Source organism: Mastigoproctus giganteus, chromosome 2 (genome assembly GCF_048544385.1).
Source record: "Mastigoproctus giganteus isolate SK-2022 chromosome 2, ASM4854438v1, whole genome shotgun sequence".
Lineage (NCBI taxonomy): Eukaryota > Metazoa > Arthropoda > Arachnida > Uropygi > Thelyphonidae > Mastigoproctus > Mastigoproctus giganteus.
Window position 1 is genome coordinate 189,456,335 of NC_143576.1, and position 15,041 is coordinate 189,471,375.

The 15,041-nt window shown below is 36.0% G+C and overlaps 1 protein-coding gene across 1 annotated transcript in view; it reads left to right on the forward strand.

Moving 5' to 3' along the window:
* The window catches only part of LOC150089854 (BTB/POZ domain-containing protein 7), a 360,234-nt gene that overhangs the window by 131,159 nt on the left and 214,034 nt on the right, over positions 1–15,041 (forward strand). The window contains exon 4 of the mRNA XM_090390112.1: positions 10,539–10,614. Coding sequence (XP_090246238.1) covers positions 10,539–10,614 — 76 coding nt within the window. The remainder of the gene's footprint in view (positions 1–10,538; positions 10,615–15,041) is intronic.

Here is a 15,041-nt window from a genome sequence, read left to right on the forward strand (position 1 = left end):
TGGATAGCTGGTGAAAAAAAAATTGTACCATTTAAGTGAAATTTTAAAATATGAAATTGATTTGAACAATTTTTGGGATTTTGTAGATAATAATGTAGAATCAAAAAATGTTTCAATCCCTGCAAGTATTCAAAAAGCTAAAAAGATAGCATTGTTACAATTAGTAGTGCTGAAGCTGAAAAAGGCTTCAGCTTAATGAACATAATTTGACCAAGGGTGAGAAATAGTTTAACAATAGACTACATATCGGATTTAATGATGATAAATTTACTGGGAAAAGAGTTAGCAGATTGGGATGCAACTCAATTTGTCAAATTGCGGTTGAATCACAATCATAGATTGGCTACGGATACAAAAGCTTGGCAAAAGTCAACAAAAACATTTTGTTAGAATCAATTGGCTATACAAAAATTACAATAAAAATGAATATTTATTATTCAATTTTTGTATTCCAGATTGTTGTAAATCAGTAAAACATACAATAAATATATACACACATTCTTGTTTTTTTTTTTTTTTTTTTTAAAGCAAGCTGGTTGTTAAAAATTACCAGTGCACCCCTGCATATGATGCAAGAAAATAAGATTATACAGCATCAGCCAAAAAAAGCTTCCCATCATTTCACCCATCCATTCGCTCCAGACTTTTGTCCAGTTTTTTCTTGAATTTATTTAAGCTGTCAACTTTCACAATGACAGATGGAAGTTTGTTCCAGCAATCAACCACTCACAGTATTCCAGGTTGTCTACAATCTGCCAAAACCATAATTTTATTTACTGCACTCGGATTTACATTTTTAAAAGTAAGGTGCTTTCAGATGTATAAACTTGTTAGCTAAAAAATCTAGTCAGTAGTATCAGTTGTGAATCTATGTCCACTGCCCAATATAGAACAGTTCTCTTTGACTCTATGGATATTTTCTAGATGTTTGTTAAGTTCTCAACCCACAATTAACCTTACATCAAAAGTAAAAAATTTTGAGCTGACAGCATTTTTAAATAAAACCACACAAGGAACTGCCAAGCTGCATACCCTATGGCAAAGTACATATCTACTGGAGACTACTTCTAGTCATTAAGACATATGCAACATGGTTGGGACAGTTCCAGTCATTTATGTTACTAGTATTCCCAAAGAAGCTTCAATCCTAACAGAATATAGTGTTGCTTTCCTCCTATTCAAATAACCTTGCGTTTCTCCTTCCCATTCTCAAGGTCACTACCACCAAGGTTGAACAATTTTCATTCTGAAACTTCTATGCTGGGAAGCATAACATAAATAGTCCTTTCTCCTAGGCAAAAGGTTTATTTGATGAATGCAAATCATGCATCATTATTCATGCTTTTTTTGCATCTTCTGGTTGTACATAATAATCAGAGGATGTACAAATGCACTGAAAAGTTGAACAATAATTCTTTGAGAAACATTAGGAAATTAATCTAGACCAGTGTTTCTCAACTTTTATTAGATCATGGAGCACCACAAGATATTCTGTAATTTAAGAGGAGCATCAGAACAAATATATACATATGAGTCTTTTTTTTAAGAAGAATCAGTGACAGAAATGCATATACCCAAAAATCAACATGTACCCAAAAATTTGTACAAGGCGCTGATTGTACAAATACTCTGCAGTTGGTAGCTGAAATGAAGAATATCTATAAATTATTCACCTGTTTCATTCCAAGTATTTTGAAGCCTCTCTTCAGAAATGAAGTCACTGTTTGTTCAATGTTCAATCCGGTCTTTTAAATCTCTGACGGTCTTAATTTTTTTTCCCTTCCACCTTGACCTTACGTATTCCCATACAAAGAAATCCATAGTTGTGATAGCTGGAGAACGAGGAGGCCATAGAATGGGACCATCCAGGTCGTTCCATCGGTTAGAATATTTTTTATTGAGGAAATCGCGCACATGCAAACTCCAATGTGGTGGTGCCTATCTTGCCGACAGAACACATGTGGCTGCATACCTTCCAGCTAAGTTGCAACATACAATTCGAGCACATCTAGATAACTTGCGACATATTGTGCCTAACTTTATCAGACAAATGGAATGTCCCTTCATCACTGAAAACGGCATTTTTTCAGAAAGTGCTCCTCCTCGTCTATATGATTCAGAATGTGAACAGCGAATTCCTCTCGTTGTGGTTTGTCGCGAGGCTTAAATTTCTGAAAGACTTGCACTTTATAAGCATAAAGTTTCAATCTCTTGCCAACCATCCTGTGCAATGTTGCCTCACGGTATTTGTAGTTGCAGGCTTGTGGTCAGATAGATTTGTAGAAATTCGGGTAAACATTTCCTGAATTTCTGACACTTTATCTGCAAATACACAACGCTTATGTGCTCCTTTCTGATCCACCACACTGCCGGTTTCTTGACCATCACTTCATTGATGTTCCGTAGGTGAATCCTGGAATTCCCGTTGAAAACATCTCTTTTACAACAGTTATAAAAATTCCCTATCACAACACTCTGTTAGCTTTCTTCGCCTCATTATCCCTTTATCTCTTTTATGCGTCTCCTTGACGATACTATAATATATTCAGATGATATAAAGTTACTTACATTGATTCCACCTGCAGCAAATCTGATGGAAATACCTTCTTCAGTCACCAAGAGTTTGACCTCACTTCCATGTTACTTGCAGAATTTCGTTTTAAATCTTAATCCAAAGAAACCTGCAATAATGATTTATTCACTCAAACAGCGACCAATAGTGGTTCAATCAGCAGTTTGTGGCAATCGCACCCCAATTGTTACTGGCCATAAGGACCTTAGTGTGTATATAAATTTAATTTCCATAAATATTACATTATCATAGAAAATGAAGTATCTATTCTATTTCTCATATATACACAGAAAATATTTGTTAATAAATTATGTAAAATGTATTCCTGAGCACTGAAACCTTTAGTCTGGAAAGGCAGTAATAAAATTATTACATAATACAAATCAAACAATGTAGCAACTAAGTTAGTACAAGAGCAGGAAATACTATAAACATAATATTGCTAAATAGGTAGAATAAGGTAAAGATAATCCATCAAATGGAAATAATGAAAGGAAAATCCAAAGTAGCAAATTACTATCATTAAAATGCTGTTATAATGTTATTATAACAAAAAATTAAGGAAACATTAAAAAAGCTAGATAACCTTTATCAAAAATACAAAACATGAATAAATAATGTTATTATAATATAGAGTAATAAAAAATAACAGTAAGATTAATAAAATTAGAGAATTGATAAAATTATTTTTTTAAAATTCTTAGGTAGTGTTCATCACAATTGGATATTTATGCCTGCATGCTTGAACAGAGTTTATCTATTCTTTGGCTAAGTTTGGATAGAGATAGTCTTAATGTTGAAGTGATGTCTAGACGATTTCTCAGCTTGTTTTTTTTGTTTTAGTAATTACAGAAAATTCATTTTCCTAGAAATATGTTGATGAAAACAGAAAGACTTCAGTTGCCTTTTTCACTTAGCTGTGGAAATTCACTGTAAGCTTTAACCAAAAATTTTAGAGCGAGGAAACTCACTCTTTAAAATTTTTAATGTGCAGTCTGAGGAAAGATCAGCTAGTAAATCCTCTTCTCCTAGCTATAAGTTATTTTCCTTGTTATCATTAAATGGATCAGAATCGATAAAAAACCTAGTTTGGATCTTTGAAAGAAAATAGTCATCAAATTTATCACTAAGTGTATTTTAGTGATTAAAAATTATCAGTTGGGATAAGTTTTGCATAATTAAATTCATTGATTTTATTTTTCACTTCATTCAGCACATCTGTTAGTACAGAAAACATATCAGAGAAGGTGTCATTGGCTCTATTAATCCACAACTTTAATTTCTTCTTAAATCCTTCTGTTTTTCTCTACATGTGATATATATTTTTCAGTGGTCCTTGTAAAGATAAATTTAACTTATTGATTCTGAAAAATTGTTTCAACATAGCAGAGTTTTAAGTGCTAATTGATATCTTTGTAGTATTTAATAAGATCTGAATTTCTCTCTGACAGAAACAATACTACTTCCTCTCTAATTCACACAATCTTTTTAACACCCGACCTTTGGACAGCCAGCAGACATCTGCGTATAGTAATAGTGTGGAATGTGCAGACCCCATTTCATGGGGTAGTATTTTAAGTAATTGGGAGTTAAGGGCACTAAATTTTATTAAATGTACTGTTTGGATGGTTATTGCTAACGCTTGATGCAACTCTGGGCTTAACTTTTTACATGCTAATACTTCTTGGTGAGTAATGAAATTTGTACTTTGAATTTGTGACACTATCTTAAATTTTGCAATCAGTCCTGCATGTATACTTGTCATATTTGCTGCAGTCAGTACAAATCGAAACACCATGTCGTTGCTAAAGAAATTACCTTGAATATTTCAGACCCAGTTGAACTGAAAAACAAGTAAAAGTTGTTTGTGAATTCTTGAATTGCTTCACTGTCCCAATCAATATATATTGGACATACATAATAATTATGGCTTTGTTAGTGATATCTGTCGATTTGTCAAATTGAAGAGCAAATGTGGCTTTCACTTTCTCTAAAAGCTGCTGATGAAGGTCTTCATTCATTACTGCAATATGTCTTGCAGTCGTATTGTTAGAGAGGGAAATTCCCCCCCCCCCTCCCACCTGGCTTTCTCCCAAATTGTCTTGCATGCATCTACCAAGCAAGGCATGATTAAATTTTCTCCTATAGTGAAAGGCGTTTTACTTTTAGCTATTTGGAGAGCAAAATTAAGAACGATGCACAAAGGCCAGCATCAGTTACATTACACACTTCATTAAGTCATTTCTTTTGGCTTTTAAATTTGGCGCCTCTGTAGCCAGGTGGGAAGGAGCAGCAGTGCATAGCACACGCTTCTTGATTAGACCGGTGTTAGAGTCCGTCACTACCAAATACGGAGGATGCGGAAAGGATGCGGATTCCCGGAGCAATATGGCCTTAGTTGCTAATGCTCCTAAAAACCAAATAACAAACAACAACAGCAAACAGCTTTTAAATTCATTTTCTTTTCTTTTAAAAAGCTCAACTGGCTTGTTTTGATACTGCTGGTGTTTTTATTTTATTAAATTGTCTTTTTAATTTTTCTGGAAACATGGCACTGTTTGACAAAATTTATGAACAAATAACACACTATGGGCTGTTGCCTTGATGTGTGAAACTATTTAACATGTTGAATGCTGACTGCGAGTTAATTCGTACTTGATGATCTGGCCCATGACACTGACTACGAGTTAACTCGGACTGGTATAACTTGCCTTTCAGGTACAGCTACTAGTATATTCATAGCAAATATGTGCAACTGATGGATAGTTGGATTCTGGGATAAGAATGAAAAATCAACCACTGCGTCAGAAAACAGAATTTATTCACAAAAAGAAATATTTTCTTCACACAAAGTGCTAGCTTCTCTTAGCGCACTGGACAATAATGGCGTGTTCTGTGGCATTTTTTATTTCTTGTACATACTTGACACAGCTAAGTCGGGCGTGGTTTTTTTTCATTTGGTGGTATAGCCAATTGAAATTCTAAATAATGAATTTTACATTCAGACCTAATCTTCTTTGGAACATTTCGAATTTTTTCTCCAATCAAAGATTCAATGTAACTTTTCTGTCAAGTTACAGATTCCACCATAAAATGTCCGAAATTCAGAGAAACCTGTAACTTCACGGAAAAGGGTGTATGCATTATGCATATATATATTTCTATAATATGTAATGCAGTTTTTTCGTACATCTGATGGTTTTTCTTAGCGCTGAATAATACGAGGGCATTTGATCCGCTCAATCTATGAACCAGGACCGTACAACGTCAAAAAGCTCTTCAAATTCTGAGTCACTCATGTTAGCATAGAGCTCAAGCTCTTCTTCGGTCAGTGGTCTCTTCTTATCCATGTTTTAGGTTCTTTTTAGTACTCAACAAAGTTTTATTCAATGTACATGGCAAAGTCTGTGTCACTGCAGCAGATTTACGCACAGCACAGATTCCCATACAGAGAATTCCGCAAGTTACAACACATCTTATTTAATCGAGTTAACTCGTAGTTGGCTGCTGCAAAGAATTTTCTATTACATATGCTAACTATGAGGTAATTCACAATGCTTTTTTTATGAGTTTTCGTGATGAGTATATATTATAATTTGGGTTTTGAATAATTTAACATGCCTAACTCAAATTGGAGTTGGAGACCAGTTTACCCAAATAAGCCTTGGCAGTCAACGTGTTAATATAATTAGTATCATACTTTTAATGTACCACTTTCTGCTTTTTCAGATCTGATTGAAGGTAATTTACACCTACCACTGGCATTGTTTCTCTTGGAAGTAGATGGGATCGCTTCTTCAACATTTGTTTCACTTTTGTTTCAAAAGTCAATGGTCTGCTCATTTTATTATCCTATGAATATGAATCAGACATAATTGTATTTGAATAAATAGACATCCAAAATAATTTTAGATGTAATATCTAAAGATTATTCAATGCTGTTAAACATTGACAAAACATGCAGCATACATGTTCTATAGGCACTCATTGATGCTTTTAAATATACGCTATGGTAAATGAAAAACTGATATACCAACAACTATGATGGAATACCAGGCAAATGACCATCCATAGACAGTGCTGGACATTAGCATTAGAGGCATATGGTGCAAGAAAGCAAGCTTATTCAGCATCAGCCAAAAAAAAAAACCCACCACTCCCATTTTAACCCTCCGTTCGTTCGAAATACTTGTCCAGCTGAGCCTTAAATTTGTTTAGACTATCAACTTCCACAACAAGTGATGGAAGTCTGTTCCACCAACCAACTACCCACTGGCTAAAGCAAATTTCCGCACATCTATCCTACATCTGTCTTTCTTCAATTTGAACTTATGCCCTCTCAGGTGATTATTCTGAGCAAGAGGAAGAATCCCATCGGCATTAAACATGCTCAAACCATTCAAGGCCTTATACACCTCTATCAGATCACCTCGCCGGTGCCTAGTCTCCAGACTCTGTAATTTGCAAAACTTAAGCCTTTCTTCGTAGGAGCAACCCTTTGTTCCATTCACTAATCTTGTTGCCCTTCTCTATACTCGTTCCAGCAGCTCTACATCCTTCTTGAAATGAGGCCTCCAGACCTGCATACAATACTCAAGGTGTGTCCTGACCATTGCTTTATACAAGGGAATAATCACCTCCCTATCCCTGCTAGAAAAATTCCTATATATCATTGACAAGAAACCATGAGCTACTCTTGCAGCTCGTCTGCACTGCTCAGAGAACCTGAGCAGTGCAGAGCAGTTCATATCTGCCTGCACAATTACCCCCAGGTCCTTTTCATTCTCTACCACTGTCAGTGTAGTACCGTAGAGTTGATACGTTGCTCTGGGGTTACTGTTTCCCATATGTAGTACTTTACATTTGTCAGTGTTAAACTTCATTTGCCACCTCTCAGCCCATCTGCTCAACCTTTCCAGATCCTGTTGCAGCAGCATAGCATAGCATCAGTAGTGTCCTTAACAACCCTGCCAACCTTTGTATCATGCAAACTTGGACATTAAGCTTGATATACCATCATCAATATCATTTATTAATACAGAAAACAACAATGGACCCAACACTGAACCCTGAGGAACTCCACTAATAACATTAGGCCACGTTGAGCAGTGTCCATTGATTACCACTCTCTGTTTTCTGTCACTCAAACATCCCTTTATCCATAGCATTTTGCCACCAATGCCACACTGCTCTAATTTGTGCAGCAGTCTTCCATGTGCAACAGTATCAAAAGCCTTTCTAAGATCGAAATATATAATATCAAAGTTATTCCCTGCATCCAGTTCTTTTCTGACTTCATCATAGTATCCAATCAAATTGGTCAGGCAAGACCTTCCCTTAACAAAACCATGCTGTGTTTGAGCTATAACTGAATTCTTGTCTAGATGATCCTGCAGTGCTTCTTTAACCAGTGCCTCCATTAATTTTCCTGGAACAGAAGTTAAACTCACACGTCTATAATTACTTGTGTCAGCCTTTGATCCTCCTTTGTGAATTGGGATTACATTTGCACATCTCCAGTCTATGGGTCCCTCCCCCGAGTCCAAAGAAGCTCTCATAATTATGGCTAAGGGTTTGCTTACTTCCTTTGCCGCCTCCTTTAATATAACTGGATAGATCCCACCCACCCCCGGGTGCCTTTTTTATGTTTATCCTCAACAATTTCTCCTCCACTTTCCTCTCAGTTATTACAAAATCATCTAGCTCACTGCCAGTGTTTACTTCACCTATGGCATTCCCCTTCCTGAATAACTCCTCATGTGTGAATGTAGATGCAAAATACTCGTTTAGTTTGTTAGCCACCTGAGCAGGATCCTCAACTGTTGAACCATCAATATCAAATGAACCAATCTGATTCATCCCTTTCCTTCTTGAGTTTACATAGGTAAAGAACTCTTTTCTGTTTTTCTTTGGATCCTTTGCCAAGGATTTCTCATAATCTGCCTTTGCCTGCCTAATCTTCTTTGTGACTTGGTTACAGACCAGCTTATATCTACCATAGGCTTCCATGTCACCCATTAATTTGTATGTATCCCATGCATTTTTCTTCTCTGCCATATGTCTCATTAGTTCATCTGACATCCATTTAGGCCTAAACCTTGAACAGTATTTCTTAGTTGGTATGTAAAGTCTGGTAGCTTCCAAGATAAGTTCTTTGAATGCTTCCCATTTTGAATTTGGTGTTGGTAACAACATCAGTTGGTCCCACTGTATAGAATTTAAATACTGTCTCAGACCATCGTAGTCGCCTTTACGAAAGCAAAAACCATTCCCTTTACCTCTGATGGTAGTTACCTTCTTGAGTAAATCCCACTTCAGCACACTGTGATGACTGCCACCTAGTGGTTCCTTTATCTGCAGAATATGCAGACAAAGTCCATTGTCGTGGACTTTGGACATAATGTAACCAAACTAGTTCGAAAAGATACCTTAGTGACTTCTACAATGAATTTTATAAGGTGACCAGCTGCAAAAGACAACTGGCATCATCAAGTGTATGTTTGTTTGCAGAAAAAATGATACAGTGACTTGGAGGGAGGGAGGAAGAGAGATTGGCCAGGGGCGAACAGTACAATGTTAAAAAATATTGTTTTATGTATACAATGTGGAAGAAGAAAAAGGCAAAATTGGAGGAAGGATGATGCAGAAATAGTGAGCAAATAAGCTTCTAAATAAACAATTAAGGCTCTATTCATATGGTGGCACTACAGTGTCATTGCTCTTTGAGAAGTATTGTTTTAAATTGTATTTGTTTACACAGTCACACTCCACCAAATTCAATCCGTAGGCAGTGGTGTGCAGGAAAATATTTTGCAACAAGTGTCAGTGTCTTTTCGACTCTGCGTCGTGCTACTGAGTGTCGCTGTGAATAGGGCTTAAGGTGGGGAAGGGATGGTATTGGAGAGTAGTAATGGGGAGAAAGAAAGCTGAAAGAGGTTAGGGTAGGGAGAGAGTTGCAGTTATCATTCGGCCTATAACACATTTTTGCTTTCCCAATGCTTATTTTTATTTTATCATTATTAGTTGAGGCATATAATGCAAGAAAGGAAGCTTATAGAGCCTTCAGCCAAAAAAAAAAAAAAAAAAAAACCCTTCCCATTTCACCCATCTGGTCACTCCAATTGTTTGTCTAGTTCAGCCTTAAATGACACCTTATGTCACACCAAACTGACTCAAATTTGCACTGGCCAACCATGCCAACTGAACACACTGCTTTAGTTTGTGTGCTTCTTAACTAAGGGAATAACCCCTCCCCTGTCCAATCCTGTCTATGCAACCTAAGTGAAGCCCCCCGACACTGTTGACATCATTCCCTCTCATTTGTGGCATGGCGTAGGATATGCTGACATCAGTTGCAGGTGATCTGGCTAGTGTGGGATTATTCATAGTAAACTAATGTCCTCAGTGCAACCTCTGCCTAATATAGGGTACCCTTGCCTTATGTTTTATTTTTGGACCCTACCACCACAAATATTTTATTTTTCTTGTCAGTCCCTCTCTCATGTTGATGATGGGCTTCTTCCACAGGGGTGTCCCTCTATTTCTTTAACTTCCTACTTCTTGGTGGATAGTATTCTGTCATCCTCCCTAACCATCTTGCTTTGCTCCCTCCACTGTCATCCCTTTCACATCTCCCCCTTCTAGAGGTGTTTTTTTTTTTTTTATCATAATGTGATGGACAAAAGTCTTAATTTGGCTCTAATAATGTTATTGTAATAATCTTGTCAATCAATTCGGCCTTGGAAAGATTGTGCAAGGCTCAAGGGGTAGACTTTTTTTCAGCCTGGACTGTACTTCAAGAATTAACTTGATTTCATGGGAAATATAAGATTATTTTATTTCGTTTTTAAGGCAACAAAAGTTATGATTATGAAATTTTAACAACTTTGTACTATTTAACTGTATATGTTTATCATTTTATTTTCATATATTATATGCAGTTCTTTACAAATAAACATTTTTTTAGGCGAGTGAACTAGAAGTTCTTCAGGCTGTTCTGAAGTGGGGAGAACACCAACTCTTTAAACGAGTTGAAGAACGAGGTAAGGAAATTTGATATGGGGTTGAGGTGAGGTGACATTCAGATTTTATAATCAGTATAAAATATGAAATATTACTTTAGGATAATATAACAAATATAGTCCTAATTTGGAGTAAATGCTTTTTAGAGAAGCATTTTAGAATAAATGCTTCAAACTACAGAAAAATTATACACTATGGTATTATTAGTGCAAGGCAACAGATTGTATAACTGTATCTAAATTATTTTAAAAATATATTATTACATCGGCTTTTATATGCACAACTATAATATCATTCAAAGTTTAAATTAAACAGCATCATAATTATGCAAATGTAGCTGTAACAAATTTTGTTTTTATTACAGTTATACAATCTGTTGCCTTGCACTAATAATACCATAGTGTATAATGTTTCTGTAGTTTGAAGCATTTACTCTAAAATGACTTAATTTGCATATGTAAATTGAGTGTAAAATTGGTATAAATCATACTGAAATATATAAATTTGAGTTGTATAGCATTTATGTGGCCATTACTAATACTAAAACTAAATTATTATAAACAAGTAATTGTCAGATAGATACAAAAACATTTATAAAAGTACATGAATATGTCTAAATATAAAATCAGGCAGGCCGGTGAAGCTTTTGTATACATGTATCTTCAAACAAGCCTCAACAGTCTGTGTGATATGGTGGGTGCATTGTTATGCTGAAACAGAAAAGGGCTTCCTTCCTATATATTAGTCACAGTGTAGTAAGAGTGGATTTTCCAAAATAACAATGTATCACATGCCATTCATTGTTCCCCAAATATCATCCAGTGGTCATAGCTCAAACCACAAGAAATAACCAGAAATGTGATGGCATCTCTGCCAAATTGCATAGTTGGGATTATACACTCTGATAAATAACGTTCTCTGGGGATCCTCCATACCTAGCTGTGGCCATCAGATCAGAAAACCGTGTACTGTGGTTCATCATTCTGTAACACACACACACAGCTTTCCAAGGACCAATTATGATGGGTTGTGTATTAGGCAGATTGACATTGTGTATCGTGTCCCACGATGTTTGGTTTATGTGCTGCAGATCATCTGTAAAAATCCAGTGCTACATACCTCTGTGCATATTGTTTTCCCTTATACTAATATCAGTTCGGTTCCTTTTACCTCCTGTCAATTGACTGGACAGTATTCTATGAAGACTGTATGACCTCCATACCACTCTTCAGAATGCCCCCTAGTTTCTTTCCATAAATTTGTGGGCATATCTAAACATTTCCTAACTGTAGCAACACTATGACATCTCCATTTGGTATTTGTCAGCCATCATTGATCTCTTTTTTTTTTTTTTTTTAATGAAACTTCCAAACATGAAAGGTATTAGAACCTATGGTACTTGCTATCGGTGCATGAGTTGAAGGTTGAGAAGGAGAAAGAAGTACTTGTAGACATTAGACTTGAATATTCTGTAGATAGGCAACCCTAAATATTTCTTGAATATCTAAGGTTGCAGTTTTAGTACAACACCCTACACCAGTGGTTTTCAACTGGGATGCTAAAACAACATTCTAGGGGTGCCATGTAATTTGAATTTAAGTTACTTAAACTTTTTTTTTTAAATTTATATATTTATTTCATTGTAAAAAGGTGTACAGTATATTTTTAATTTTGTGGTGATCTATAATTGATGTTTATTTATTACCTCTGTATAAAGAATGAAGGTAATCCTGCAGTTTAGTGTTGGGAGTCACGGTCATCTCACAAGTCACTGCTAGGTCTAGCCTGTTGTGAATCGTATTCTGATGGAGCAATTCTGACTCGACTGAGCATACGCGACACTCACTTTCTCTGCCAATCTATATACTAGCATACTATGTACTTGCAGCGATTCCCCCCCCTCTTATCTGTATTCTGGGAAAATAGATTTCATTGCAAAAAAAAAAAATTAAATGCATAATTTACAAAATGTATACATGAATTATATATCTGTCAACATATCTATCTACAGTGGCTGACAAATAAAACCACATCACTTTAAAAAAAGTAATATTTTTAGTGAAATCTATAAGATATTTTGATTACAGTCATTTTTCTTGTCGCAAAGGTATTGCATCAGATAATGCTCCTATTGCATCAGACAGTAATTGCAAGGTATTGCATCAGCTGTTTCTATAAATATGGCATTGGAAGGGTATACACGCTCATTAGTATCCTGTTTTTCAGAGGTGTAAGCATGGCTCCATATGTTCAGTTGACACCAAGAAAAAATTGTGTAGCTGTTTCTCTGTCCCAGGAAGGGCTTTTTACACGTGCTGTCGCTGATAAATTAGGTTGCCACCAGTCAACAGTATCCCTGGGTGTGGAAATTAAAGCGTGAAACTGGTGATGTGAAGAGAAGACCTGGATCAGGCCGTAAGAGAGACTATGCCTTTGCAAGATTGATATTTTAAATGGCTATGCCTTCGTAATCGCCATGCTAGTGCTTCTGATCTAAAACTGGACTTGAGATCTCTGGTGTTGAAACAAGTACACGAACTATCCAGACGGCTTTTGGAATGTGGTCTGCATGCCTATCGGCCCAAGAAGAAGCCTTCTTGGACCGAATCTTGGAGGAGTGCCTGAAACCCGTTATTAGGGATCACCACACAATGTCCAAAACCGAAGTTTTCAACAGGACTCAGCATCTTGCCACACAGAAAATTGGTAAGTTTTATGCTATTTAGATTTAATGATGATTTTGTCTTCTTGTCTCACAAGGCTTAAAACATACTTACACCAATGTTTTCCCTCATTTTTCTCCCTTAAGCAGTCAACCTCAAAAATGCTGACATTACAGTGTTGGACTAGCCCGGCAACAGTGCAGATTTGAACCCTATTGAAAATTGCTGTTATATAATGTTGTCTAAAATTGCTGAGAAGAAGCCAACAAGTAAGATTCATCTGCAGGAGAGCATTGTAAGGATGTGGTACCACGAAATTGGGCGACCATATCTCTAGAAGTTGATTAACTTTATGCCAGATCATTGCAAGGCTGTAATTGCAGCTCTAGGAGGAACAACAAAATATTGAGAACTTATTTTGCCGATTTACAGTACATAATGCCATTACGTTAACTTGTCATTTCAGTTTGTACACATAAATGCAATAAAATGTATGTTTGGTTTTCGTGATTGCCATTTGCATGATTTCTCATATTTCCATTAATTACGCATTTTACTCTTTGGGAAGATATTTATGTATATCAGGTATATCAGGTGGAGTCTTTATTGGATTTCATTCACAGAGATGTATATGCCATTTAACAAATGCATTTCGAACATTTCTGCAACCCACAGTGTAGTGCAAAACACATTATTTGCAAAATTCACAAGTGATGCATTTTTTTGTCCGTCACTGTATATATATATATGTATGTATTAAATTTTCTAAAAATACGGTAATACCGTTGTTAAAAACCATTTCAAATGATAATAAACTAAACATATGCAATGAAGATGTGTTATTTTAATTGAATTTTTCTCCCTTTTTGCCCATCCTATCCATTCTTTTGGTGAGTGTCCATGTTTAATTTCCATAAGTCATGGTGGGGAGTATACATTGGTTCATTATTTTACGTTTCAGACAAATTGGGATATTGCTCCTCAGTATGTGACTATATTTCCTGAATGCTATCCACCCAAAATTTATTCTTCTCTTTACTTACAGCCATTTATCATTATTACAACTAATGACTTGTCCCAGATAAGTATATGGCTCCACCTTTTCAATTACTGCTCCTTCAATCATGCCTCCGTAGCCGAGTGGTCAGGAGCGGGAGTGCAGCGGCACACGCTCTTTGAGTAGACCAGGGTTCAAGCCCCTGACTGCTAAATACGGTCGATCTGCCAACCCGCACTGGACCAGCGTGGCAGATTATGGTCCATTTCCCTCAGCATGAATTGTTGAAGAGGCTTCCATCCTGCAGTGGGTTGATAATGGCTGCAATTTACTTTTTTTTTTTTTTTTTTTTTTTTTATGTCATCCTATGATCACTTCCTCCATTTGGAAGCCACTAGCTCAATGCCTAGGACCCACCTTCTGAATTCATTGATCTGTTTGCTTCTAGCATGAACACAGTTGTATTTATATCTATTCCTGACATGTGTTTCCCAAATCCCAGAGGTGGTCTGATACTTTTGGCATATAGTATAGTTGTGCTCTTTTAACCTTTGTCCTTGTCCCCTGATAATTTATAATCATACCATGAATTTTATTCTCTGTCATTAGTCTCATCAGTTCATCTGATATCCATTTAAGTCTAAATCTTGAACAATATATTTAATTGATATAAAAATATAGTAACTTCTATGATTAGAAGCTACTGAGCTTTTCCACTTAAAAGAGTAAAACTGTCACAGATCATTGTTATCTTGAAAAAGGCAAAATCCCTTCTCTTTACCCATGT